This window comes from Diceros bicornis, chromosome 1 (genome assembly GCF_020826845.1).
Source record: "Diceros bicornis minor isolate mBicDic1 chromosome 1, mDicBic1.mat.cur, whole genome shotgun sequence".
Classification (NCBI taxonomy): Eukaryota; Metazoa; Chordata; class Mammalia; order Perissodactyla; family Rhinocerotidae; genus Diceros; species Diceros bicornis.
This window is the reverse complement of record NC_080740.1, coordinates 57,995,627-58,022,367: the sequence shown is the minus strand read 5'-3', so window position 1 is coordinate 58,022,367 and position 26,741 is coordinate 57,995,627. Positions and strand designations below refer to the sequence as shown.

The 26,741-nt window shown below is 56.9% G+C and overlaps 1 protein-coding gene across 4 annotated transcripts in view; it reads right to left on the bottom strand.

Annotated features, from left to right (window-relative positions):
- Positions 1 to 8,862: 8,862 nt before the first annotated feature.
- CXXC5 (CXXC finger protein 5) overlaps positions 8,863 to 26,741 on the bottom strand; it is a 35,521-nt gene continuing 17,642 nt past the window's right edge. For all 4 annotated transcript variants that reach the window (XM_058541799.1, XM_058541789.1, XM_058541769.1 and 1 more), the window contains exons 2-3: positions 11,399 to 12,472; positions 8,863 to 9,904 (exon numbers count right to left, since the gene is read on the bottom strand). In XM_058541799.1, coding sequence (XP_058397782.1) covers positions 9,860 to 9,904; positions 11,399 to 12,313 — 960 coding nt within the window. In that variant the 5' untranslated portion in view covers positions 12,314 to 12,472 and the 3' untranslated portion in view covers positions 8,863 to 9,859. The remainder of the gene's footprint in view (positions 9,905 to 11,398; positions 12,473 to 26,741) is intronic.

Sequence of the window (26,741 nt, the reverse complement as noted above, 5' to 3'; positions counted from 1 at the left end):
AGGAAGGGCTGGCTGTGCCTTCGATCGTGTGATCACAAAGCCAGCCAGGGGGTAGGGCTTGGGTGGAAATCCTAGCCCTCTGCCTCACAGCCCAGGATTCAGCTGCCTCTAGGCTAGGGTCTTGGGGGGTAAGAGGTAGGGCCCAGATGTCCCCTTATCCCCATCTCTAGGAAGTGAACAGATCCTGAAGCCCTCCAACCAGCCTAGCCATTCTGTAACTTAGATTCCCCATCCTGTAATGAGCGGTCAAGGTCCCTAAACTGACAGGTAACTTGTTGTCAAGCCTAGCCCCCCACTTCCTAACACAGGATATGTTTTGGTTCCCCTGCAAGGGGACATGGCAGGAATCATGGCCTCCTGCTGACTCCCCACCCCAGCCCCAGGAGCCCAGAGTGGGGTTGGGAAGTTGCCCCACATACCCAGGCTTCACTCTACACTTTAGCCCCTCCAAAGTCTACCCAGGTTCCAGACCCATCATTGGTTCCCACTGTCCCTAAGACAAAATACATTGATGCACTTATCCTGGAGCTTGAAGTTGACCCCACAGTCCCCTGGGCTCCCTCCAGTATGGTCTCCTCACTGCTCCTGAAGTACCAGTCTCCAAGTCTCGTAGGTAAGCAGCATGGTCCTTTGAGGCTCAGCTCCACTCATACCTCCTCCAAGAAGCCTTCTTGGCTCTTCTCTTCCACATGGTTTTGTTGCTCACCAAGGGGTACAAGGCTTGAGAGTTCACAAGGACCTTTCCCACAGGACTTCTCATTCCACCTTCACAGTATCTCTGAGAAGTGGTTACCTGCTAATGAGTAAGCCAAGGCCCAGAGAGGGAAGTCTCTTGTAGAAGGTCACACAGCCTGTGACCATCAACTTGGTACCTGGCTCCAGGCCCCTTTTTCTCTTGGGGTCCCCTTTGGCTCCCTCTTGGCAGTCACCGGCCTGTGGCACTGCAGTTGGGATCCTCTAACAGTTCTTTCTCCAGCTCCTTATTGCACACAGGGCCAACCCATGTCCTCCGCCTCCAATTCATCCATTGATTCAACATTATTGAGCACCTAACATGTCCCAGGTGGACAAGCCCCTTCCCCTTGGAGCTCACCTTCTAGCTGGGAAGACCAGCAAGTGAACAGAGGAGGTCACCCAGTATGATCCCAGCAGGCCTGTGATGGGGGCACCTGGGGCAGTGGGTGCACAGAGAAGGGTTCTCCAGACAGACTTGCAGAGGCAAGGCCAACTCCAGCCACAGCTCAGCTTCCCTTAGGTCCTGCCTGCCTGGGGAACTTTACTTCCATGTCTAACCTCAATCCCACTAGCTGCAATCCCTAAAAGACTTTTTAAATGGGTGACTGGCTGAGAAAGGCCAATACCCAGGTCCTCCACCCCAGTGCTTTATCAACTGGCATCCTTACTCTACATCTGCCCGGAATCCCCTCTTTCCACCAACTCCACAGGCCCACCAGGACTGTTAGAATGGGCTGGCTGGCCAGCAGGCCCATCAGGCCCAGAGCCAACAGATCCACCGCACTCCTCTTTGAGCCCCCATCCCCCAGCTCTGCTTTGGGGAATTGGCAGGCCAGTGGGGCAGCAGGAGGTAAGTAGGCAGGCAAGAATCAGAGCCCTCCCTCCCTGGGCTGCTGAGACAGTCCGGGAACAGGGGAGGGAGAGAGGTCGCAGGACTGCTGCCTGGTCCTCAGGGTCCCCAAGGGCCACCAGAAAGGGAAGAGAAAATGAGAAAGGAATTCAGCCTCAGCTCCCCAAATCCTCCCACCAGTTAGACTGGGGGCCACAGGGGCTGCAGGAGGCAGGGCACCCTCGTGATAAGGCTGGTTGCAGGGCGATTAATCTTGTGAGGTCTATGCGTCAGCCCCCCACTCAGCCTCCCATGGTCAACCCCGCCCGCACTGCCCCAGGAGTTAATCTCTGCTCAGGGGACTTCTCAGCCACTGTCACGGCTGCATTAATTCTGAGGCAGAGGGAGGCAGGAAGGAGGGAACACAGCTGGAGGTGGGGGGCGTAGATAGCCTCCCTGGGAAGGTTTTGTGGTCAGCAGCTGGTGAGGAGGGGTCTCAAAAGATGGGTCCTGGGTCCTCTTCAAGGCCCAGTCCTGGCTGAGGGGTGGGGGACATCCATATTATCCCCCTTGACCATCAGAGCCCTTGCACCCCTGGCCTCTAGCCCTCAGCCGCCAGCTGAGCCCCAAATGCAGTTTGCAGTTTTGACAGCAGATGTCTCTGCTATTATGATTTATCAAATGCTTAAGGTAAATAATGCACACATATTTATACGAAAGGAGGTGGGGTGAGAGAAGGTGGGAAGGACTGAAGGGGGTCGGGGAGCTTTGGGGCCCAAGGACTCAGCACTCTTGCCCCTGTCCTCAGACCTCCCCACTCAGACCCAAGGCTTGACCCTAGCCTGGCCCTGGGGAAAGTGGGCTGGGGGACAACAAGCCTGCCCAGCCACCTGCCCCAGCCTGGCCCCCAGGAGGTCAGTGAGTGGGTGGACCTGTCTCGCTGGGCCCTTGCCAGGCCTGGGAGGTGGCCACCTGGGGGACATGGCTGAGCTCAGCCTCACACCTCAGCTGCGTTTCCATGGCTTCACTGCGTCCCAGATCCCGAGGGCTCAGTCGCCTTATCAACAGCGGCAATGCCCTCGCCCTCACCCTCGCAGCCACTCCCCTTGGACCCCAGCAGCTGCCTTGGATCCCACTGCGGCAGAGCCAAAACTCAGCCATAGGCGATGCCCCATCCTGGGCAGGACTCACAGCTGGATGAGGGGTGGGAAGATGCCAGGGAGGTGGAGGAGCAGAGGCCTTTGTAGATGCAGGCTGCGCCTACTTTGGGCCCCCCAAATACCCAAATCCTCTCATTCCAGGGGAGTGGGCAGTGATCCTGGGCTACTCTCTCATCCCCCACCCTCACTCCACAAGGTGGTCTTTGTTTCCAAACCTTTCTGGGCTTTAGAACATTTAGTTAAAGAACTTTATTGGATTTTCTGATTTGAAAAGCAATATATGTTTACTGCCCCCTAAAAAAATTTTTTAAAAAGTCAGAAAATGCAAAAAAGTTTAAGGAAGTCGGTAAGGCTTGACCCTAATCATACATCTGGGCGTGATCACAGACAGCATGTGGGGTGGGGGTGGGGGGTTCCTTCCAGCCAAAGCCTGAAGCATAACCAGGTGTTTAAGGGCCAGCTTCTGAAACCAGAGGAACCTGGCTGTGTGACCTTGCATATGTCTTTCTACCTCTACCTCTCTGAGCCTCAACTTTCTCATCTAAAAATGGGATAACTGATCAATACCTTCGCCACAGAGTTGTTGTGAGGATTAAGTGAGCTAGGAAGTGCAATGGATTGGCCAAAGGCCTGGCACACGGGCCACATGCTCTATGCCTTGTGAGGCAGGGGAATATCACTAGCACCTCTAACCAAGGGTAGAGCTGCAGAGTATGGAGGTTCCAGGGGGCTGGGGAAAGGGGGCTCTTTCTAGTAAGTTTCCCCTCACCTGTAGGCAGCACTCCAATTAGAGTTGGAAATGCACAAGAGGAAAAAATGCCCAGAAAGAGGAGATAACGTGTTTATTCAGCCCACAGAGGCTTTCTACCCCTTCCATGTTCCAGTGTCGCCCTCGCTGAGCTGCAGCCGCAGCCCTGAAGGCAAGCGGTGTCACCCAGAGTGATCAGCGCAGTGTTGGGGGTGGCACAGGGACACTAGACCTGGCCTGCAGGGGTTAAGAACGCTTCTGAGGAGGTACCACCTGAAAGGGGAGGAAGGCACTGGTCAGCAGAGAAAAGGCAACAGACCTGCATCTGACCACGAGCATGGAGCAGCACCAGAGGCTGGGGTAGCCAGCCACCAGAACTCCCAGGCCAAGCAGTCCCCTCCCCAGCCCAGCCGCTTTGCACCCAGGCCTGGAGCCCTGGAGCCCTGCTCTCCTCCCCTGGGCCCGCCCCATCTTCACGCCCTGCTGCCTGGAATCTGAGGCAGCCCTTGTTCTCTGGCAGGAGGGGAATTTAATGCCGCTGAGAGATGGCAGGTCGACAGGCAAAGAGAGATGAAAGTGTCCGCTCTGGCAGCCCAGTCGGTGGCCTCAGGGGATCCTCCCGCACCCCTCTATCCTCCCCAGCCATTCTCCACACAGTGTGGCAGGAAGAGCCCTTAAGGGTCCCTCGGGGGAAATGTAGACCTTTGGGGACAGAATTCCCTGCAGGGCTGTGTGATCTTGGGGGGCAGCTAGGCCTTTCTGTGCCCATTACCTGTCTGCAGGGTGCCTGGACCAAGGTCTGTATTATTAACATGCTGCTGGCTGCCCGTCCCTCCCCCACCCTGGCTGTCATCAGCACTGCCTGTCGGCACAGGGCCGCGGGTGGACAGCGTGGGGCCGGGGCAGGCTGTACAGTGAACTCCATCCATTTATCTCTGGCACCTGAGAGGGAGTGGGAGCTGGTGCCGCAATCAGGTCAGGCCTAAGCGGCCTTGACTGCAGCAAGCCATGTGGCCATCACCACCACCTTCTTTGTGACAGCACAGAGCTAGCCTGACCCTGGGAATAGAGGCTGGGGCCCCAAGCCAGAATCTGCCCCTGGGCCACCAGCCCCATGCTCTTATTGGAGATGCTGTGGGTCTTGGCACTTACTGTGAGGTGACATTGTTGCTCTGCAAAGCACCAGGCCAAGTGCCCCACCCTACAACCCCTGGGTATGTCACCCTTCTCTCCTGGGAACAGAGAGGCAAGGGTTTTGGCTGATGTCATCCAGCAAGGGTACACTTATACACAAACATAAACACGCAGATATGTCTTTGACACATGGCTTCCAAAAAGTGAGGAGGACCCAAGTGCCCAGACTCCCAGGCACCCTTTCCCTTCCATGGAGGCAGCTGGTCCAAAGCAGCCTGGTGCAGGGGTCTGGCAGCCAGGAGCCCAAGTTCTTTTTTTTTTTTTTTTTTTTGGGAGGAAGATCAGCCCTGAGCTAACATCCATGCTAATCCTCCTCTTTTAGTTGAGGAAGACTGGCTCTGAGCTAACATCTATTGCCAATCTTCCTCCTTTTTTTTTTTTCACCCCAAAGCCCCAGTAGATAGTTGTATGTCATAGTTGCACATCCTTCTAGTTGCTGTATGTGGGACTTGGCCTCAGCATGGCCGGAGAAGCGGTGTGTCGTTGCGAGCCCGGGATCCAAACCCCGGCTGCCAGCAGTGGAGCGCGTGCACTTAACCGCTAAGCCACGGGGCCGGCCCAGAGCCCAAGTTCTAATCAGGATCCCGCTACCATCTTGCTCTGTGACTTGGGCATGTCACATACTCTCTCTGGGCTTCCGTTTCTCATCTGTAAAATGGGTAATAATCCCTATCCTGATGACTTTCTAGAGCCAAAGAAGCAAACTTACTTGACAAAATGAAACCATCCCAGACTGAAGACAGCCTCCAACTAGCCTTGGGCCCAGGGGAAGTTCCCATACGCAGAGCCTAGCTCCTGGCCCACAGTTACCCAGGACACCACAAGAACTGTCCTGCTCCCTTCTTCCTGCACACCATGACCACAGCAGGCTCATAGCACAGGGTCAAAGGCCCAATCTGGAGTCCCAAGTCAGGTTCAGGGCGTGAGACCAGGGCCCCAGTCCAGGTAGGGGCATAAGGACGCAAGGGACTAGGTCAGGCCAAGCCTGGCTGCTGTGGAGGGAAGGGGGCGCCTGGCGGGCGCTGGGCAGGCTGGGGTGGGGGGAGGCCTTTGGCGACCACAGAGAACAAAGAGGCTGGGGTTGCCAGGATATTCGGTGGAGCTGAAGGCGGCAGTGGCGGGGCTGGGAGAGGGGCCGCCGCAGCCGTGGGAACGGTGCCTGCTGCCCCCACGCCAGCCCCCCCACCCACACTGGGCCTCAGGGCCAGGCTGGGGGTAAGAGGGGCTGCCAGGGCCCCCACTCTGTCCCCAGAGTTGCATTGCTGTCAGGACAGAGACCCAGGAAATGCTGTAGGCAAAGAGACACATGGCACATGTGTCAGCATCATTGAGAGGATCGTGGTGCACACTGACACACAATGTCATAAGCACACACCTGGGGTTATACAGGCAGAGTCACAGCATGGTCACAGGCCAGCGTCACACACACACATAGAATCCCGGATCTCAGTCCCAGGGTCACACCCATGATGGTCACACAGATACAATGTCACAAACCACACAGAATCACCCAGTGTCTGTCATAGGGTCACATGTGCCATATAGTATCAGTGTTGCATATCCAACATCACACACATAGAATCGCCCAATGTCACACATTCAGTTGTACAACCTGGTCTCACACTGGGTCTATTACAGGATGGTACAATGTCACAGAATATCCCAAAGCATGGCTGCTGACATCATACACTAACCCATGGCCACACGAGGTCTCACGTCATAGTCTACCACACACTGTGACAGGCTCATTTTCATAACGTCACACTCAGTGTCCCACATAATCACATTGCTGCCCAAGGCCTCACATGGTTGTCAGGGCCTTGAAGCATCTCTCTCTCTCTGTCTCTCTCTCTCTCTCACACACACACACACACACACACACACACACACACACACACACACACACACGGAGGCTGGGTTTGTCTCTAGCCCTGTGTGCACCCCTAGCCTCTCAAAACACCCCATGCCAGTATGGGGAGTATGGGGTGCTTGGGGTGAAGGCTCCTGGGTCACGAGAAGGTCAGGCTCCTGACTGTAGCAGAAGGGAGCTAAGGGCACCCCCGGGGAGGGGAATTGGGCATACAACCCCACAGGGGAGCCCGCCTCTAAGTACTTCTCAGAAGAAAGAGCAGCAGGGGTGAGCCTGAAACCAGAAGACACAGATACAGGGAGAGACAGAGAGATGTAGAGACACGAGAGACACATGAAGACTGAGATGCGGAAAGATGACGAGACACAGAAAAGAGTCAGAGTCCAACAGAGACCTTCAAGACAGGGATTCAGAGACAGTGAGCCAGACAGGCACAGGCAGGCAGACAGGCCGGAGCAGGGTATGGCCAGGGCTGGGGCCTGCTGGGGGAAGGGGCAGCAGCTAGGCCACTCTATGGAGAGGTGGGAGGTGGGGTGGCTAGGGCTTTAGGAAGGATGCACACCTTGGGCCAAAGGTGGGGGACATCTTAGTGAGATTTAGGTAACTGTTAAAACAGCAAGACCAGCTGCCACTGACTGAGTACTTACGATGAGCCAGGCTCTTCCCTACAGTGATCTCATTTCATCCCCGGGCACTTTATTGGGGAGAGACTATTATTGTCCCCGTTTTCCAGATGAGGTGCCTGAGGCCTCATCATATGTTTAGCCTCACAGCTATCCCCACCCCTGCCTGGGCCTCCTCCAGATGTAAGGGACAGCCTACCACCTGCACAAAGGAGAGTGCAAAAGGCCGAAGCTGGAAGAGGTGAGGGGCTTCAAGCTAAGGGCTCCTCTGTGTTGCGGGGTGGGCCCAGGAGCCATGGCTGGGCTGTGGGTTGGCACACTAAAAGGTACAGTCTGGCTGAGTCACGGCACTCCCACCCCTTGGGGCTGGTACTGGAGCGGTCCACCCCACACCTGTAGGCATGCCAATGAGGGCTGGCCGAGGCCATCTGCAGCCTGTGCGCTGCCAGCAGCCGGGTGGGGACAGGCAGGGGCCTCCCGCCTGGGTGCCCCCTGCTGGCCAGGCTTCCTACCCTGACTCCCCAGGTTCTGGAGGTGCTGCAGTTTGCCTTGTGCAGGGGGCGAGGGTGCTCCTGGCTGCAATACCTCCCCCTACTCCCTGCTGGATGCCCCCTTTTGGCAGAGCCACCTGGAGAGATCACAGGCAGCCACATGAAAGGGAATTTTTCCCAGGCAGAGATGGAGTTGAAAGCTGCCTCCCACGGCCCCCGCCTGACCTGCTGTGCCAGGCGAGGCTGCTGAGTGCTCGAGGGGAGCTTGTGACGCCCGGGAAGGGGTCGGGGGTCACAGCCCCCACCCAACATGGCTGCTTTTTCTCCTCCCAGGAACAATGGCAGAGACAGCCCATCTCCCCCACCTCACCGCCCACTCAGCTTCAGAAGTTGTCCTTTACCTCATCCCGAAAGACCTCACCCACCTGAAGCCAGGCCCCAACATCATCAGGAGGTCCTTCCTCCAGTCTAGCCTCCATCTCAGCCAGGCTCAAAGCAGCTTCCCATTGAGTGGATGATAGGCCTCATCCTGGAGGCCAGCCTCTGTAATGTGTGTGTGAGGGGCCGTGCAGCTGCCACCCCTTCCTGTTCAGGCTGCCCTGGCCTAAACCATGTGGCTGTGTGGTAATTTCCCCAGACATCTGGCCTCTGAGGTCCCAGACAACATGTGCCAACAAACTTTCCAGGAGTGGGGAGAGTCACACAAGAGCCAAAGCCAGAGACACCCCCAGGCTTCAGTCCAGCGGCCTTCAGGCCTGAAGAGGGGTATGTGGGGGTGGGGGGGGGTCCTCTGTGTATGTGCTGGACACAGCCAGGGCCCCACAAACCTGGGCTAAAACTGCTCCCTAGGGAATCACTAGATCCCTGCAAGTAAGAAGAAAGAAATAAGAAGCTGAATAGGCCACACAAGCCCCACCCCTAGTACTGCTGGCTGCTTTGCACTGATCAGGTCCTGATGACTTCAGGCGAAGAGAAGGTGGCCTCAGGTGAGTGAAGGTCCCTGGAGGTCCAGGTTCTGAGGTAGGGGGTACAATCAGGTAGGCAAGGTGCTCCAGTACCAGCCACTTCCAGATTTAGAGCATTTCCACCCTGTCAGCCAGGCTGGCTGCTCTTGTCTGCCCCGCTTCTGCCCAAGGTGATCCCAGACAATCCCTGCCCAGCAACAGCCCCCAAGCCAGCCCCCAAAACCAGAGAGCAAGAAGCCAGCGGTGCTTCGTGACACAAACATGCATTAGTTTTATTCACAAAACAGCCTGGTTTCCTAAAACAATACAAACAGCATGTTCATCAGCAGGAAGCTGGCCATGGGCAAGGGGGCCCAGGCCGCAGGAGGCCCCCTGGGCACCCACCCCCACTGGCAGGGGGCCACGCAAAGAAGCCCTTTCTTCTGTCGCCATCAGCAAGGCCAGAAAAAGAAGGACTTATTTTCTCTAAGGGAAATAGCCAGGATCGGAAATATGGAGACATGGGCTCCCCAGATCTCAATGGATAAACAGAGCCTTCATTTTTGCAAAATCATCACTATTGGCGTGGGGGGTCCCATTCTGGGGACCATAGGTGCAGCATGGCTGGCCTGGGCATGGGGGTGGGTGGGCTGCTCCCTCCCCCTCTGTGAGCTCCTCGCGGCAGCTCTGCACACGTGGACGGATACAGAGGGGTTTGACACGGCGCCATCAACATTCTCTTTATAAACATGAGTGGATTCTCCAGGCAAACTATGCACTATTTCATGGTCGGAAAGAATCAAAGGAAGTTTAAATGAGGGTGGAGTTAAACTGTGCTAAATTACAGTAGTGCTTATTAGTAACTAGATTTCAAAAGGTTACAGAAAATTTACATTCTCTACACAAAAACTGCATCTCCTGCACAGACAACATCGACATCGACACAGGAAGGAAACTGATTGTCCATTCTTTGCCCAGGAAGTCTCGGTACTTTATAGATTCGTCTTTACCTCTTTTTTGTCGTTGTTCTTCCGAAAAAGCAGTTAAAATATTTTTTTTCTTTTCTTTTTCTTTTTATACTAGGGATGTGGAGATGTTAAAACGACAACAAAAAATATATATATAAAAACAGGAATGAAATTTGAGAGAGAATATTTTTGGTTCTAAAGACGGGTGCATCCGTTTGTCTTCGCCCGAATCCCTTGCCGGAGACCACACGAGCAGTGACATTGCACGGAGAGGGCAGCTTTGGGTTCCCGCCGCCGTCACTGAAACCACCGGAAGGCGGCTCCCGTCGGAAGCATCACCTTCTGGCGGGGGCGGGAGACAAAAACAAGGAGAGAGTTCAGTCAGGGTCCGGCTGGGCCTGGTGCAAAGACGTCCCCCGTGGATGGCCTCGTGGCGGAGGGATGGGCATGGAGTAAAGGCAGCCACCCCATGGAGTTCCTGCCATCCTGGCCAGGCCAGAGAAGCAGCCTTGACCTGCTGGGCTGCCGAAGGGCCTGGAGCACCCTGAGGCCTCCTGAGCCACCGTGCCTAGGAACCCTCCTTCCAAACAGGAAGACCCCTTCCTCTGGTCCAAGGGCCACAAGCGCCAGGTGGCTGTGGTACATCTGGGAGCTGTATGCACATTTCTGTCGAGTGAGCGTGTAAGCGTGTGCACTGGAGGCATATACGGATGTGTGCCTCGAGCACACAGTGTGCAGCGTGTTTGAAGCTGTGGTGGGGAGGAAGGATACTTGCTATGTTTATTAAGAGGCTGTGTCTATAATAAGACTATGTACACTGAACAGGGGTGAGCGTGTGTGTGTGTTTGTATGTCTACACTAGATGAGAGTGGGTGCCTTTGTGTGCATACAGGTGTGTTCTCTGGGCAGGAGAGCAGATATACGAGGTTTGGGGCTTGGGCGGGTAGCCACGGTTGGGATGCCATTATTGTTTTCCAACTATTCCGGTCATTTGTGCCAAGCCCACCCCTAGAGGGGCAGGGACGGGGCAGGGACAGCAGGCTGAAAAGGCTTTTGTACCCAGGCCTGGCACCACAGCTAGGCTGCCACGGCTGGGGGCCCAGGGACAGGCCATGCCACAAGTGTGGAGAGAAAGCAACATGGGAACCCTTCTGCCTTCTCTAAGCCAATCCCATAGTGGACAGGCCTTGCCCACACCTGAGGCTCAGAGCCACCTCCTAACACTAGGCCCACTGGACCTATGGCCATTAGCTGTGCAGCCAGACTGACCTTGGGGCCCTAGGTACCCCAAATCTGTCAACGACGTGCCTAGACCCAGGGCTCTTCCAGGCCTCAGAGCAGGGTGGTCAGCACCCAAGCTGCTCTATCCTTGGGTTGTCTTGGAGAAAAGGCTGGGCTCTGAAGGGGCAAGTGAAGAGCTGACCCTCAAAGTCACAGAGTCCATGGGACAGAACCCCTCAAATAGGGCTGGGGAGAGTGCCAGAATCTTAGGTCACGGACTGAAAACTTTAGGACCTGTATGGGAATTTCAATACCTGACCCAGAACTCCAGGAGGGGGTTCAGGATCCCAGTGCCTGGCTGGGAATGCTAGGCCCTTGCCTGGAATTTTATGCCTGCCTTGCAAACTACAACCTAATGGGATCTCAGGGCGTGGCTCTGACTTTTGGGGCAGTGAACTGGTGTCTCGGAGCCTGGCCTAGAACCCCAGACCCCAGGGTTGGCTGGGCATCCCCCAGACACTGGCCTAGGCAGAAAAGGTAGGGTTGGAGTGGGGGTGGGTTTGGACTGCCAGACAGACGCAAGAGCCCACACACCTCCCTCTAAGGCGCCGTTACCTCCAGAGCAGCGGAAGGCTTCTTTTTGAGTTCCTCACATTTTCTGAATTTGCAAATCTGATGGCCAGTCTTTCGGTTCCTACAACTGCTGCACTGCTCGCAGTTGATGCGCCGCCGGCAGGGCGCACACATGCCGCAGCGTTTCCGCTTCTTCTTGCCCGAGCTGATGGCTGAGGCCAGCTCTCCCTGCATGGGGTACTCGGCCAGGCCGGCCATGTGCAGTGCACTCTCAGCCAGGAACACGCCCGCCGGTGTCATGATGAAGAGGCCTGGGTTGATGGGGAAGGCGCCCAGGTAGGGGAAGTCGGACTGGCCATTGAGGGCTTCGGCGCCCGCCACGGCCTCCATGTCGGGCAGGCCAGCGGCCGCCTCGCTCATCAGCGGCAGGTGCTCCTGCACCACACGCTTCAGCATCTCCGTGGACTGCGCAAACTGCTGCAGCGTCAGCTGTCCCTCAGCTGCCAGCTCCGTGGCCCGCTCTGCCTTGCTCAGCAGGCTGGCCACAGCACCACTTTTGTGCTTTGAGGTAGGGTTGCTTTTGTCCACAGCCATGGCTGCCGCCAGGTCGTGACCATTGGCCAACAGGGAGGCAGCGGCTGCGGCCACAGCAGCCTTTTCAGCAGACTCCCCGCCCATCATGCTGCCACCGCCACTGCCCCCACTGCCCCCAAAGGAAGAGTAGTGGGAGAGAGGGCGGGAGCGGCGCAGGCTCTTATTGAGGGGTTCACTGATAATACCACTCTTGTTCCGACGCTCGGGGGGCGGTGCATCATCCGCCACTGAGGCTGGCGCAGACGCGGCCACTGCTGCACTCTTGTCGGCCACTCCCACCTTTGGGCCACTGCCACTGCTGCCATTGGCACTGCTGCTACTACTGCCGCCGGTGTCCTGGGGGCCACTGCCGAGGCTCGACATGGTGGGGTCGAGGCCCAGACCCCAATGCTGGGGGAGCCTGCCAACTGCGGGGGGTCCACAGACAAGTGCAGGGCCCTGCTGCCCACAACAGAGATGCCTGGTGGGCCTCGCAGCTCAGGGCAGGCACATGGTCAGGTTCCACGTGGAACTGTCTTCACACTGTCGAGACAAGACAGTACAGGGTCAGGGCAGAGGTCAACACGTCCTTCTCCACATCACCACCACCAACTGCACCACCATTGTAACAACCACAAGCCTGACTAGGTATTTATTAAGTGCCAGGCCCACCTTGGTCAGGAACTTTTTATTTGTACTATCTCAGTTAAGACTCACAAAAATCCTATGATGTAGTGGCTAGTAACACCCTATTTTATAGATGAAGAACACAAGGTTTAGGAGAAGAACTGACTAGCCCATGGATACACAGCCACCAAGTGGCATGGTGGAGGCTCAGCCTGGATCTCCACAGCCTAGGTCTGCACTGCTAGGGTCTGGGAGACCTGATGGAGGCAGGCAGTCCTTCCTGGGCTCGGGGAAGGAAAGAGCTGGAGATGTTTATCAACCTCGGAGGGTTATAGAGTCACCTTCCATGTCTAATCTTCCTTCCCTAACCCACCTACGGAGAAGAGGAATCAGAACAGCCTCTGAAGGCTTGAAGGTGTAGACCAAAACGTCTGGGAAGCTGCTCCTGGATCCTCATTTGGAGATTCCTAATATATATCAATTATCTCATGGCTCTGGCAAGTCCTGCAGGTAAAGAAAACTGTTTTACTTTGTTTAATAGAGTTTGCCCAATAGAGCGCAGAACCATTATTTCAAGGAGCACGTGTCCTCCAGCACTGCACCAGGACAAAATCTTCTCCTGCAGGGGCAGGGGACACGCTGTGCGCACATTGGCGCACACTTCCTCCTCACTCTCAAATCATGGTCATCATCACCTCAGACCCCACTCTTGTCGACTCTGGCCTGGCTCCCAGATGGGTCTGGGTGGAGGTGGCAGTGAGAGCCTAGAGCTGGGGTGGGCTGTGGGCAGGAGGGGCCTCTGGCTGGTATAAGCTGGGACTGAGAGTAGTTTCCGACCCTCCAGAAACAGAGCCTGTCCTTCGGCCACACCCGCATTTCCAACGTGCCCCTCTCCAGGACAGAGCCTGCTCTGCTCAGGCCCCAAGACTACCGGCACGTGAGCAGCCAGGCTCCTTGGCCAGGAGCTCTGGAAGGAACTGGTCCAGATGGAGCGAGCGGCAGTTTCCTCATCAGCCTGGCTCTCCAGCATCCCTCCCCTGTCTGCTTGCCGTGGCCCAGCAACCCCCAGGAGAGGGACGGGGAGACAAGGCCCAGCCCAAGCAGCTGGTGGCTCAAGGGGGAGGCGCACATCTGGCTTGGCTTGTCCTGCCCTGGCCTTGGGGCAACACACACTGCATCTTTGTCCCCAGGCAACCCCACCATCCCCCAGTCACAGGACTCAGCCTGTCCTGAGAAGTGATCTAGTCCAACCGGCTGCACTTACAGAGGGGGGAAACTGAGGCCCCCAGCAGGCAGGGCCCCCTGCCCCAGGACTGCTAAGGAGTCACCACAATGAGGAGGCACCATAGGGAAGGGAAACACTCTGTCTTCAGAGTGAGGCAAACAGCAGGCATCAGTAGACAGCCAGATACTCCCGGCCCCTTCCCAGTGGGCACTGGCCCACCTAGGGTCCTTCCCAGCCAAGGCAGATAGGTAGTGAGAAGAACTGGGCAAGCTGGCCGATTCCACCAGGACAAACCCAGGAGGGCCTGGCAGGATGTCCAGGCTGGGCTAGAGGGTATTACAGAGGTCAGAGTTGTAGTAAGGGAAGGGGGTCATGTATGCCCCAAGAGAGCTGGGCTCTGCCCCACCTCCTAAGGAGCAAGCCCAGGTTGGCTCTTCAGCCCCTCTCCTCAGAGATGGGTACCCCTCCAGGCATCAGTCACCCTAGCTGGGTGTTGGGGATAAGGGCCAGTGAGATCAAGGCCTGAGACTATCACCCCAAGTCAACTCACCCAGCCCCTGCCTATCTGAGCTCAACTACTCAGCCCCAGCAGCCCCAAACACCAGGTGAAGGGAGAAGACAGGAGAAGGCAGGCACCCATGGGCTGGAGGTGGGGAGGGGAGCAGTCTGTGCCCAGCCCCTGTGTGCGTCCTCTGCCTCTGCGGCCTGCTGGCTGGTGGCAGAAATCGATAGCTGCATTAACGCTGCTCTTGCTCTACTCCCTCCCTCCCACCTCCCAGCTCCAGGATCTGGCTCTGTGTGCGGGGAGGGCAGGTCAATTAAAAGTCAGCTCCCTCCGACACAGCCGGGTCCGCGTTCAGGGCTGGCGCTCTGGCTGAGTCTCTCCACTTTTGTCTCCATCCTGAGTCTCTCGTGGTGGGGACCAAACCTCATGTTCTGCTCCTCTCTGGCCCCCTCTTTGAATCTCTCTGATCTTCCATTTTTCTGTCCTTCCTCAGGGACTACCCTCCCCTAGCCCCCCAGGTCCTGGGATATGCTGAGCTCGGGACCAGAGGACGTGATATGTCATCGAACAGGTGCTGCAGGCAGAACACTGTGGTTTGTCAGCCACAAAAACTGAAGGTGGGGGCTATACAAGGGGGACTGGCACACAGGGTAACTGTCCCCAAACCCCAGAGTGGGCAGATACCAACATCTAGTCCCCAAGGCATGGTCCCCAAGCTTTTCCAAATCTGCCCCTGTACCTGGCTCATCTCTTTCAGACCCTGAGAAAAGCTGATGCCCTGGTCCCAGTGGACCCCTGACCACAGGGCCCATTTGCCCTACTCATGGAGGAGGAGGACATAAGAGAAGACCTCCAGGTCCCCAGTCTTCTACGGCAGGGCACACAGCAACCCCCTCTTAGGCCAGGAAGGGTCTGGCAGTGCCCAGGCAGCAGGGGAGGAGCTGGGGCTGCGTTGAAGCGGAGCGGGAATGAGCGGGAGGGAAAGCTGGCGGGCAGGCGGGCGGCGGCGGGTGCATCCATCATCGGCCCTGCCAGGAACGCATCCAGCCCCCAAAAAGAAATACTGCGCCTGAGGAGGGACAACAAAGGGCTCCGTTTCATCAGCAATGCGGAGCCAGCGCCCCGCCGCCCCGCCAGCCGCGGTCAGGCCACAAAGGACCCCTTTGTCCATGCAGGAGCCGGGCCGGCCGAGAGCTGGGACCAGGGGCTGACGGGCGGGGACAGAGCCCAGGGGGCGGGGGGTGAGGGAGGAACCAGTCATGGAGAGCTGGGGGGCAGAGGGGAACACGGGGGCAGAAGAACAGAGACAGGTGGTGGGGACAGAGGATCATGAGACAGTGAACTGGAGGGGTGGGTCAGAGAAAAGGGGACTTGGAGAGGACAGGGCAAAGGGTCAAGGTTAGAGGATAGAGTATCATGGGGAGCAGAGACTGGGGCGACCACGCTGAGAAAGACCCAGGACTTGGAGACTTGAGGGTCTGAGAGACAAGGAAACAGAGCCCTGAGGAGAGTCCCAGACTCAGGGACCTGGAGACCAAGAGAAGGTAGTGGACATGCCCACAGGAGAGGGAGGCAGAGGCAGAGGTGGGGAAGACCAGAGGAGACCCACTTCATCTAGGGCCCCAGCCCAGTCTGGCCCAAGGCCTGGGAAGAAGAGATAGGGAGGAGGGCTGGGGGTCAGTCAGCTCTTGGCCTCAGGGCCTGGCCGTGGGGCCCAACCTTCTGCAGGCTTGAGCTCACTGGCTGAGCTAGGAAGAGTGGGAGCCTCAAAGCTGGGGGGCTACTCTCCTGATAGGGGGGCTGCCCCCTGCCTCCAGGCCCCAGCTAGCCCCAGAAGGTGCAGATTCCACCCCTCTCTAACCAGCTCCCACCACCAACTGACAATCAGGCTCCCTAAACCAACTAACTAACCCTATCAGCCAGCATTTACTGAGCACCTACTGTGTCCCAGGCTCTTAGGCTTTACATGACTTCTCTCCCTCCTTGACTCCTCCCCAGAACCCAGGGAGATAGGAACTATTAACCAGTTTCAGAGATGAGAAAACTGTGGCTCAGCGAGGTTCAAGCCGTCAGGCCAAGGTCAACCAGCTGGTGCCCAGTTGGGGTAGAACTTCAACCCAGAGCCCAAGTGTTAGTCACCCTGCTCTGTGACCGCCTTTGTTCTACCTGAGCAACTGACAGAGGAGTCCAGAGCAAGGTGACGCAGCTATCCCAAGGCTGCCTCCACCCGCCAGGGTTGTTACCGTGCCTGTCACCTTTACGTGGTCAGGGGGGAGAGCTGTCACAGACCCCAGGGCAGTACCCCCACCTGGGGGGCTTGGAGATGCCCAGGCAGGAACTTGGAATGCTGGGCGAGTGATATCATAATGCCAGCTGGCAGTGAGGTCACCGGAGGTGGTGGCAGTGCCCTCACTCCACCTTCAGGCCCAAGGGAGCCAGGATTCACCCCCAGCAGGCTGCCCTGTGCCCTTCAGGCCACATGGCATTGGGGGGGTGGGGCACCGTGGGGGCGGGATGGTGCTGTCTGCATGCAGACATGCACACAGGTGGCCTGCAGTGAGATCTTCTAGATGTTTGGTTGCACACATCCCCCCATTGCCTACGCAGTAGCAGCCCCATGCCCTGTGGTACTGGGGAGATGGTACAGGATACAGACCTAGCACTGCCCTGGAAGAGTACACAGGAGCTGGGCCGATGGTCACACAAACGAATGTGAACCAGGGGACCAAGCAGGGCATCAGGGGTCTTCCAGAAGGAAGGGACTGCTAGCTTGTGAGTTAAGGAGAGGTTACCAAAGGGGACACAAGCCCGAAAGGGTTCCTAAGAAATGGGGAAGTGGATGTGAGATGTGGCTACGAAGTTGGCAGCATCCCAACTGGGCAGGGCCTCGAGGCCAAGGGCAGGTTTTTTTTTTTTAACAGCTTTACTGAGATATAGTTTACATACTATAAAATTCACCCATTTATGAGTGTACAATTCAATAATTTTTAGTAAATTTACTGAGTTGTGCAACCATCACCAATACCAAGGGCAGAGTCTGAGCAAGCAAGGCCTCATCTCTCCCCTACTTCTTTGCTGGCTGCAACAGCCTCCCTGCCATCCCGCCTGCTGAGGGAAGGCCTCCTGGAGGAGGCTGCATTTCAGCGGGGCCTTTGAGACCCCAAGACACCGACCCAGCAGAACCCACCATGGTCTAGGCAAGCCAGCTTTGCAGACTTGAACACCCTGGCTCATCGCACCCTTCCATGCACAATTCTGACATCTCTGCTACACCCCCTCACACTCCTCCACCCACCTTAGTGGGCTGGTCTCCTTGGCCTCCAGGGGAGGTGAGATAGACAGACAGATGGCGGGCAGGCCAGTGGTGGCAGAGAGAGCAGACCACAGGCTACGGTGGTTGAACTGAGCTGAGCAATAGGGTGTGTGTGTGGGGGTTTCCGTCTCTGATTTCCATGATTCAGCCTGGGGAGTTTCCATAGGGAAAAAAAGCCCCACTCAGGCCCAAGGAGACACACAAGGGGACAGTGGTCTTGGAGGCTGGGAGAAATGCAGCCCCGGCTGGAGAGCACAGGGCACATAGCCAGCTACGGATGGACACACATACAAGGACACATTGACTACCGCTAGCACCCAGCAGATGGCTTGAGGCAGACGTGCCCTCAACACTACTAGGGTCTCCCTAAGACTAACACCTCAAGATCCACTGCCAATGCCAGAATGGGGGGCTGCAATCCCCTGCATATTTCCCTGACTCCATACCCCCTGACCCTCTTATGCCCCTCCTCCCAGGGCAGGCACAACCCCCTTGCCCGAGGAATGAGACATGCAGCTGAGAAAACCCCAAGAGTACATGGGGCTCTGTTCTCCCTTAAAGAGCTCCCAAAAACAGCTGGAAAAGGGGATCAGCTCATTGCATGGACAGGAACACTGAGGGCCCAGGCAGAGGTATGCCCTGACTTGGGGCTCTAGGGAAGGAGATGCAGAACCTCTGATCAAGACAAGGCCTTCCTCAACAGGCACCTCCTTTGGGCCAGGTTTCTTCCCTGGGAGAGTCAAAGGATCAGGAGGGCCCTGTGTGACCTTGGCATATGGCCTCTGAGCCAGTTTCCCCATCTGTAACATAGGACCATGAGGATAACAGCTAACATGTATGCAGGCCTTCCTGTGTGCCAGACACTGTACCCACCTTATCTCACTGAATCCTCATACCCACCTTCTCAAGGAAGTACTATTATTGCCCCATTTAGACCAGGCAATTTGATAAGCAGTTGTGATGTAGAAAAAATGATGCCCTCCCCATTTGGGACTCCTTGGATCTTAGACCAATATTTCCCAAAGTGGTGATGTCTGAACTGACACCAGTCCGGGATCAGAGCCCACACACTTAGTTAAGACCTCCCTCCTGGTGGGCCTCACCACGGGGCAAGCCAGGGAAGGTTAGCTCAGAGATTTTTGGGCCAAGGAATGGGGTGTGTGTGTGGGGGCGGCTCATCAACAGGACTGGCTGGGGGACAAGAGTCCTAAGGTCTAGATTTGTGGCTCCATCCTGACCCTATCTGACTGCTGACTTTGACCAAGGCCTTTCCCCCTCACTGAGCCTGTTTCCCACCTGTAAAATGAAGAACGGTTCTTGTTCCTCATCCCAAACTGCAGGAGTCACGATCCCAGAGGGGCCCATGGGGAAGGAGGTGGAGAGATATAGAAAAAAGACTCCATATAGTGACCCCCTCCCACCCTCCAAATCCCAAGAGAAGGCCCTCAGAGACGTGATTTGCAGATAGGGAAACTGAAGTCTGGAGAGAAGGGTTCTGAGCAGGTCACAGGGTTGAGACCAAGCCCCAGATGATGTGAGTGAGGCTTACTAGAGTGAGGAGCGTCCAGCCCCTCCTGCCTCTGTCTCCCCAGAAGACCTAAATAGCATGCCCTAATAATGAATGCTCACTCTCTGCCCGGCATTGTGCTAATAAGCATTTTACACGCATTTTTCTCATCGAATTCTATTACTCTTTAACTACTATTATCCCCATTTATAGATGAGGCAACTGAGGCTCAGGGAGGTAAAGTCACCTGCCTACAGTCACAAGGGCAGTAAGTGGCAGAGCCAGGATTTGAAACCAGGTGTCTGTGTGACTCCAGGGCCTGGCTCTCCAACAACGGCCAAGGGCTCTGAGCCACATGGAGAGAAGAAACCCCTAGGTTTCCCATGGGTCCTGGGGGTGGCTCTCAGGCTCTGGGCAAAACCTGTTAGGGCTCTGTTGCAGAGAAGTCTGCAGTTGTACCCTAAGGCCCAAGAAAAGACGGGAAGGGGCTGCGGGTGGGCCGGACGGGCCAGACTGGGCCAGAGCTCCGGGCATTCCGGCGGCCTCCGCAGGAAGCAGAATGGGACGGAAACCGGCTCCTGCCTCCTCCCCCAGAATCCTGTGGGCAGCCCAGCCGGGCCGCACAGAGGCCCTCTTTGTGCCTGCCCCAACCCGCCACCCGCGGCTGGCCCAGGGTTTTGAGTTTCCTGGGGGGTGGGGGCCCTGCCACCGCTAAACCTCCAGCTACCTCCCCCTCTCAGGGGCAGTCACAGCAGTCCACAGCTGGAGGAGGAAGTGAGTGGATGGCCAGGGCTACCCCAGAGACCCTGAGGGGCCTGGAGTCTGCCCACATCTCATTCCCCCAACACTTACACACCCTAATCAGGGACTGGAGGTGGGCAGAGGGACCCAGAGACAGAGCCTGAGAGGCCAGCCCCCTGAGCCTGCCCTCTCTGCCAGCAGCCACCAAGCCCACTGTGACCCACCTGGAACGGCCCAGCCTACTCCATCCCAGTGCTCTTGGGCCCAGGGTGGTGAACATAAAGAGGCTGGCCAGGTGTGTAGGGCAGTCCATCTGTTAACCACCATTTCTCACTCCCCAGGGGCTTCCTGGACAGACAGGGTGCATTGAGGGGGAGGCTTCAAGCTCACTTCAGCATTTCAGGGGACCAAAGCCCCTTGGGTGGTATAACTGTGCTCAAGGAATACTGGCCCCCAGGCAGTGAGCTGGGGTTGGAGTGTGCACCGTGAGCAGCAGCACGATAGACAAGTATATCTGCATGTGTCCACCTGGGAGGTGTGCCCGACAGCTGTCATGCTGCGTGCATAAGTGTGTGTGTGTCTCGGGGGCTGTGGCTGTGCCCAGGTGCGTGTGTAGTCTCAGATGTCACTTTCTGTGGGTTTGAGCATGATGTATACACGGGGCTTATATACCAGTGTAGGTGGAGGTCTTTGTGTGACCTCCCTGTGTGTACAAATGGAGTGTGTGCTATCTACGCGTGTGGATGTACAGGTATGCGCGGGTATGCGCAAGTGTGTGTATGTCTAAAAGTATAGCTATTTATACAGTGGCTAGATGTTTGTGGGTTCTGCTGGCCTGTGAGTGTCAACACACCTTTGCCATGTGTACACCTCTGTATGTGTGTGTGTGTGCATGCACGCACACACTATGAGTTGTATCACAGTCTCTGAGGGGTTCTGGGGCCTAACTGGGATGCGGATGGTGCAGACAGGAATGGATGCCACATGCCAGGGCCCCTATGGAAACAGGAAGCTGCCCACAGGTGCGTTTGGGCTGTGGTGGGGGCTGGGCTCCACCCAGGTTCAGTTTTTCCTCCTGAGAAACCAACCCAGGGTTCTACTAGCCAAGAACCTGTACCAGCCATGAGAGAGGCACCTGCCTGCCTTGTCTGCCGTTCAAGACCCAACGGCTCTGGCCAGCGTCTACCCCCCTGCCTGGCCTGAGCGTGGAAAACACTGGAAAACAAAAGCCCCCAGATCGCAGGCCCTCCCTGCAGAGGCGTGGGGGAGGCAGGCAAGAGGCGGGAGGCTGAGGAGGAGGGAGGGAGGTGTCGCCGCAGCCCCGGAACACAAAAATAATGAGGCGAGAGGGGCCATGGGGCCGAGCCGGCTGGTTCCGGAGTCGCTATCTGACCTTGACAGATGCCACAGCTGGGCGCCTGGAGAGGAGCCGCCGCCACAGTGCTGCAGAACACCCCCACCCCCCTACCGCCGCCGCCACCACCACCTCCCCCAGGCTGGGTCGATGTAGGTTCAGGCAGGCCCCAGCCACAGGCAGCCACCCCACCAGGTCGGAGCAGGGAGATCTCAGAGTGTGTTCCAGTGGGGGTAGGAGGTGGGGGTGGGGTGAAAGGGAGGCAAGGGAGTAGGGGCTGGGCATGGGGGCAGCAATGGGGTCTCCTGAGAGTGCCCTGGCCCTCAGGTGTGGCTGCATGTGAGAAACACACAGAGCATGCTATTGTGCTTATGTAGCTGTGAGGCTGAGTGTGTGTGGGGAAGGGAAGCAAAGTGTGACTGTGGGTGCGACAGAGACAAAGATCATACTTGTGTGTGTGTGTGTCTTTGGGGTCACACAAGGCTAGAGAGACAAGGCCGATGTCCCCGAAATGGGTGTGGCCACAACACTCAGGGGTGGGCACTGATCACTCCCCTGCCACCTTCCAGAGCCACAGCTGTCCCGGCGGGTGCAAGCCATGCTGGGGCCAGGGGTGGGGAGGACAAAGAGAGCCATAGCATCCCATCCCCAACCCAGTTCCGTCACTTGCAGATGGAGGAGAGGTGTCCCTGAAGCCTTTCCTGGCCTACCCTCTCTCTCACTGTGGCAGTGGTCCCGGGCATCAGTGATGGGCTCTGGGCTGGGCACCACCACTCTGGGGACACCAGCGAGGGGCTGGAGTGTGAGCCACAGGAGGGGATGCTAGGCTGGAGGCGGATTAGCAATTCCGAACACTGGCTGCATAATTAAAAAATCATTACGGCAGGCGGGTGGGCAGAGCTGAGTGTGAGCTCACACTCAGAGCGGGCGGGGACACCGCCGTGGTGCACCCCCTCCCACCGCTTCCCCGAGGAAAAATCCCACCTGCTAATATAATTATGGAAAAACACAAGCACAGAAATTCGGTTTCAGCAAACAACACGCCTGAGTGCCCAGGGCCTGTCTGGCCCTCAGCACAGTGAGCAGGTCCGTCACTAGTGCCCAGGGCTCATGGCAGTGAGGCTGGCCCTGCTGGGTCCATACTCCAGACCCTGACCTCCACCCTCTCAGCCGCCCCCAAGAGAGGGAAGTGGGGGCATATAAAGCCCAGCTTCTCAAACCCCAAATCCAGGAGAAAAATGGCTGATTCTGATAATTTACAAATGGGAAAACTGAGGCTAAGGACTCTGCATCAGGTCGTGGTGTTCGTGGCAAAGCTAAGAGGAAGAGTTGGATCCTGCTGCACCAATGCAACACCTCAGAGCTCAACACCACCACCCCATCTCTTCCCTCTGCCATCACTCATGCCCCCAGCTCCCTTCACTCTCACACGCATCTCTCTCTCTGAGACTGAATGGGACTGTCCAAGCCATGTACTCCAGCACTGCCCAGAGCTTACCCACGCCCGAATCCCACGGTGGGCGCGGGGGAAGTCCCAGCCTCCCAGTTCAAGGACAGGGCGTCCTGGGCTCGTCTGGGTTAAGCCAGGCGAGCAGAGTTGGCTCCCGCCCGGAGAAATGCGGCCAGCTCTGGGGCACAGGCCCCAGAACGGCAGGAACAGCCGCCATCACCTCGGGCCTGGAGCGGGCGGCGCGGGGAGGGGAGCCGGGCCTAATTAGTCGGCCTGGGACCCGCGCGGGCGCCGGGGCGGCAGACGCAGCCGCCAGGGCCGCGCAGGCACGTCCGTGGCCGGCCGGGAGGCGGCGGGGCGCCGAGAGGCCGCGGCGCCCGGAGACGCGGTGGGACAGGCGGCCTGGGAAGGGCCAAGGAGATTGCGCCGAGCAGGCCTGCCTCTCCTCATTCCTCGGTGCCACCAGGCGCAGCAATTAGAGGCTTTCAAAGTTTGTCCTTAATTGGTTTCATTTTTGCCTCATAAATGATTCATGGCTCCGAAGGTCTGGGAGGCGGAAGGGAGTGGCAGGGGAAATTTGGGGAGGCTTTCGCCTGGAGCCAGGCCCCCTACCTCAGGCTAGAGAGGGAGCACACCGCCCTAGCCCTGTGGATGACAGGGACTGGGGAAGCCTTGGGCAGGTGGGATCCTCCAGCAAAAATAAAAACCCAGGCCCTCTCCTTGGGGCACTGACTAATTAGCAATTGCAACTTCTCTGCAGACCAGAGCTCTGCGTCCAGGCCCAGAGCCACCACAGCTGCTGGGGACCTGGGAGCGTGAATAATAATGTAATGATAACAAAATAACAGTGTCAATAGTAATAATAAAGATGGTGAACACTTAAGGAGTTCTTACTAAGTTCCAGGCATGGAGCTAAGAACAACATATGCATTATCTCTTTTAACTTTAAGCTCCCCCACCTGCCCACCAAGAAAGACCAGGGAGAGAGGTACCAGGATCCCCATTTTACAGATGAAGAAATTGAGGCTTGGAGAGATTAAGGCCTGCCTCTGACTCTCTGATGCCAGAACTCCTCACTCCCTAAGATCTCAGGAGCACAGGGCTCAAGGCTGGACATGGGGAACACTGCCAGCCGGTGGGTCAGGAGCTGCAGGCCCCAAGGAAGTCTGGGAAGGTCCTGAGGCCTGCAGGAAGACCCCAGATGGCACCTGTGGCCCCACACTCACCTGGGCAAGGTTAGCTCTGCCCTTCAAAAGGCTGTGTAACCTAGGCTGAGCAATGTCCTCACAGGGCCTTAACTTGGCCCCACACTCACCTGGGCAAGGTTAGCTCTGCCCCTCAAAAGGCTGTGTAACCTAGGCTGAGCAATGTCCTCACAGGGCCTTAACTGGCCCATCTGTAAAATAGGAAAACAAAAGAGCCCTATGACCCTGCCCAGTGCTAATTCTGTGCTCGCCATGGGATACAGAAAGATGCCACGGACCCTACCCTCAGGGAGCTCCCAGTCTAGGGGGAGACAGATGGACATACACATACAGAAGGGTTTAACAAGTCTCTGCAGAGAATCTCAAGCGCTCAGCCAATGGCCTAATGTGCTGGGTGGTGGTACCAGGGAGGGCTTCCTGGAGGTAAGGGGGACAGAGGAAGCTTCTTCCTTCTGACTCCATAACCAGCCCACACAGGATGCTCAGGGAGAGGGTGTGGCCCACTTAAAACCATGACTAGGGGTCAGACCTTGAAGAAACCCAGAACTACAGACCACATCAGAGTGATGTGGGAATGCAAGGTGCTCAGCTCAGCCTGCTGATGACAGTCACTTTTGTTCTGAACAACTATGAGAGGTGAGGCCTATACAATTAACTGAAGGGCCCACTTGGACCCTGGAGACATCCTGGAGGTGAGGGAAGGCACTAAACAAATCTGGGAGTGGATGCTGTATGGACTGACTCCCCCTAGAGGCCCCAGGGAACTGAGCTGCTAGCTCTTGGCTCTTGGGTGCCTCACAAATATCACCTCCTTTTGTGTCCTCCAGCTCCTCTGTCCCAACCACATGCACCATATTCCCCTTCAAAATCCTGCTGGCCTTCTCAGGCCCTGGCACCAGCACAGTCCCATTGGCTCCCTGCTCTCCCACCCAGCCTGGTGCCAAGGCCAAACACTTCAAGTGGTTATACCAACCTGCGCCTCACCACAGCCCACTGAGTGGCATATATGGTCATCCCCATTTCCCAGATGAGGAAAATGAGGCTCAGAGAAGCTAAGGGACCTGCCCAAGACCACACAGCTTGAGGAAACCCAGGCCCAAACCTCTTGAAAGCCCATGGTCCTCACCTTGCTGGCCTCCTCCGGGTCAGTATCAATGACCTGTCCACCTCTTGCCCCAGCGCTGATCCTTCCTCTGTCTGTATCAAGACTGTACCAAGCCCACACTCCTCTGGAAACTAGAACTTGGTTGGGCTGTTGTGGTCAGGGGCCCAGGGCGGGGCCCCGACGTACGTCAGGGAGACCTGGGGCATGGGGCCTCCTACCTCAGCACAGCTGGGTCATCCTGAGGATTGGGTGGAGTGGTGGGGAAAGCCTCTACATGCACACACAGAGTACCATAATTGTCCAAGGGCAGGGGTTGGTTGGGGTTTGAGAAGGAGGCACATTGGTGCCAGGGATTCCAAGATGGAAGGGGTTGGCCATGTTCTCTGGCCCCCTCCTTGGGGAACAGAGAGCAAACTTTAAGGCCCCTATCACCCACACTCCAGAGGGGGCTGCCTGTGGGAGCATTCATCCCTTGGGAAGAAGCCTAAGCTTTATACACCCCCTACTCCATTCAGCTGGAGGATATCGCTGAACGACCTGGGCAAGTCAGATCCTCTCTGAGCCTCACCTGCTTCATCTGCAATGTTCTACGAGCCCTTTGGAAAAGCCTTTGGGTATAGGTTTAAAAGTTTTTCTTGGGCCGGCCCCGTGGCTTAGCGGTTAAGTGCGCGCGCTCTGCTACTGGCGCACCGCTTCTCCGGCCATGCTGAGGCCACGTCCCACATACAGCAACTAGAAGGATGTGCAACTATGACATACAACTATCTACTGGGGCTTTGGGGAAAACAAATGGAGGAGGATTGGCAATGGATGTTAGCTCAGAGCTGGTCTTCCTGAGCAAAAAGAGGAGGATTAGCATGGATGTTAGCTCAGGGCTGATCTTCCTCACACACACACAAAAAAAGTCTTTCTTGAGAAAAAGGATTTGGAAGAACTGGACAAAACATTCAGTGGTCTGTGCTAGCTGGGGGCACCTGAGACACTGGTCAGCATCCAGGAGAAGCTTGACAATGGCTTGCTGAACGTACAGACAAGTGGCTGAGTTCTCAGGATGCCGAGTTCATCTCAGCAGGTCCAGTCCACAAACCCTTTCCAGGTGCCCGCTCTGGGCCAGGACACTGGGTGCCTCTCCCTAGCCTGCCCAGGAAGCTGCACGTCTCAGGCAGGTCAGTGCTGACATCAGTAGGACCGGCTGGGCGTGGAGCCTGCCACCTCTGGAACCTCCAATTAATTAACTTTTTCAAATTAATTTCCAAGCAAAATTCCATAATTACATCTGTCTCCATCAGCCCGAGCTGGGCAGGCAAGGGGACCCCGCAATGAGATGGAATGTCGGCTGAGGGGTGACCATACCGGCCTCAAGACCAGGTCAGAGAGGCGCTGGGGGTCGGGTTTCACACCAGCAGGGCGACTGCCTGGTGTCCTTATGGATGCTGCCTGGGAGAGGAGGGGGCTGAGAAGCCAGAGCCCCCCAGTCAGGAGGGGGGTGCTCAGGGAGACCAACGCCTGCCCAGCTCATCCTGCGGCCCCCATCCCTCACCCCATGCCCCCAAACCACAGCGGGTCTTGGCAGGGCCCAGTAGCAGCACAGGCACCGTGAGGCTGAGGAGGCCGTGGCTGCAGCGTTCTAATTTCCCAAAGGGGCTGAGATTAATTAGCTCACACACAGGCGTAGAGAGGGAGAGGAGAGTGGGAGCAGGGGCGGGCTGCGTCAGGCGAGGAGCTGGCTGGCGCTCCCCCCTGCCTGCCTGCCCGGCAACCAGGCGGCCTTGACAGCCTG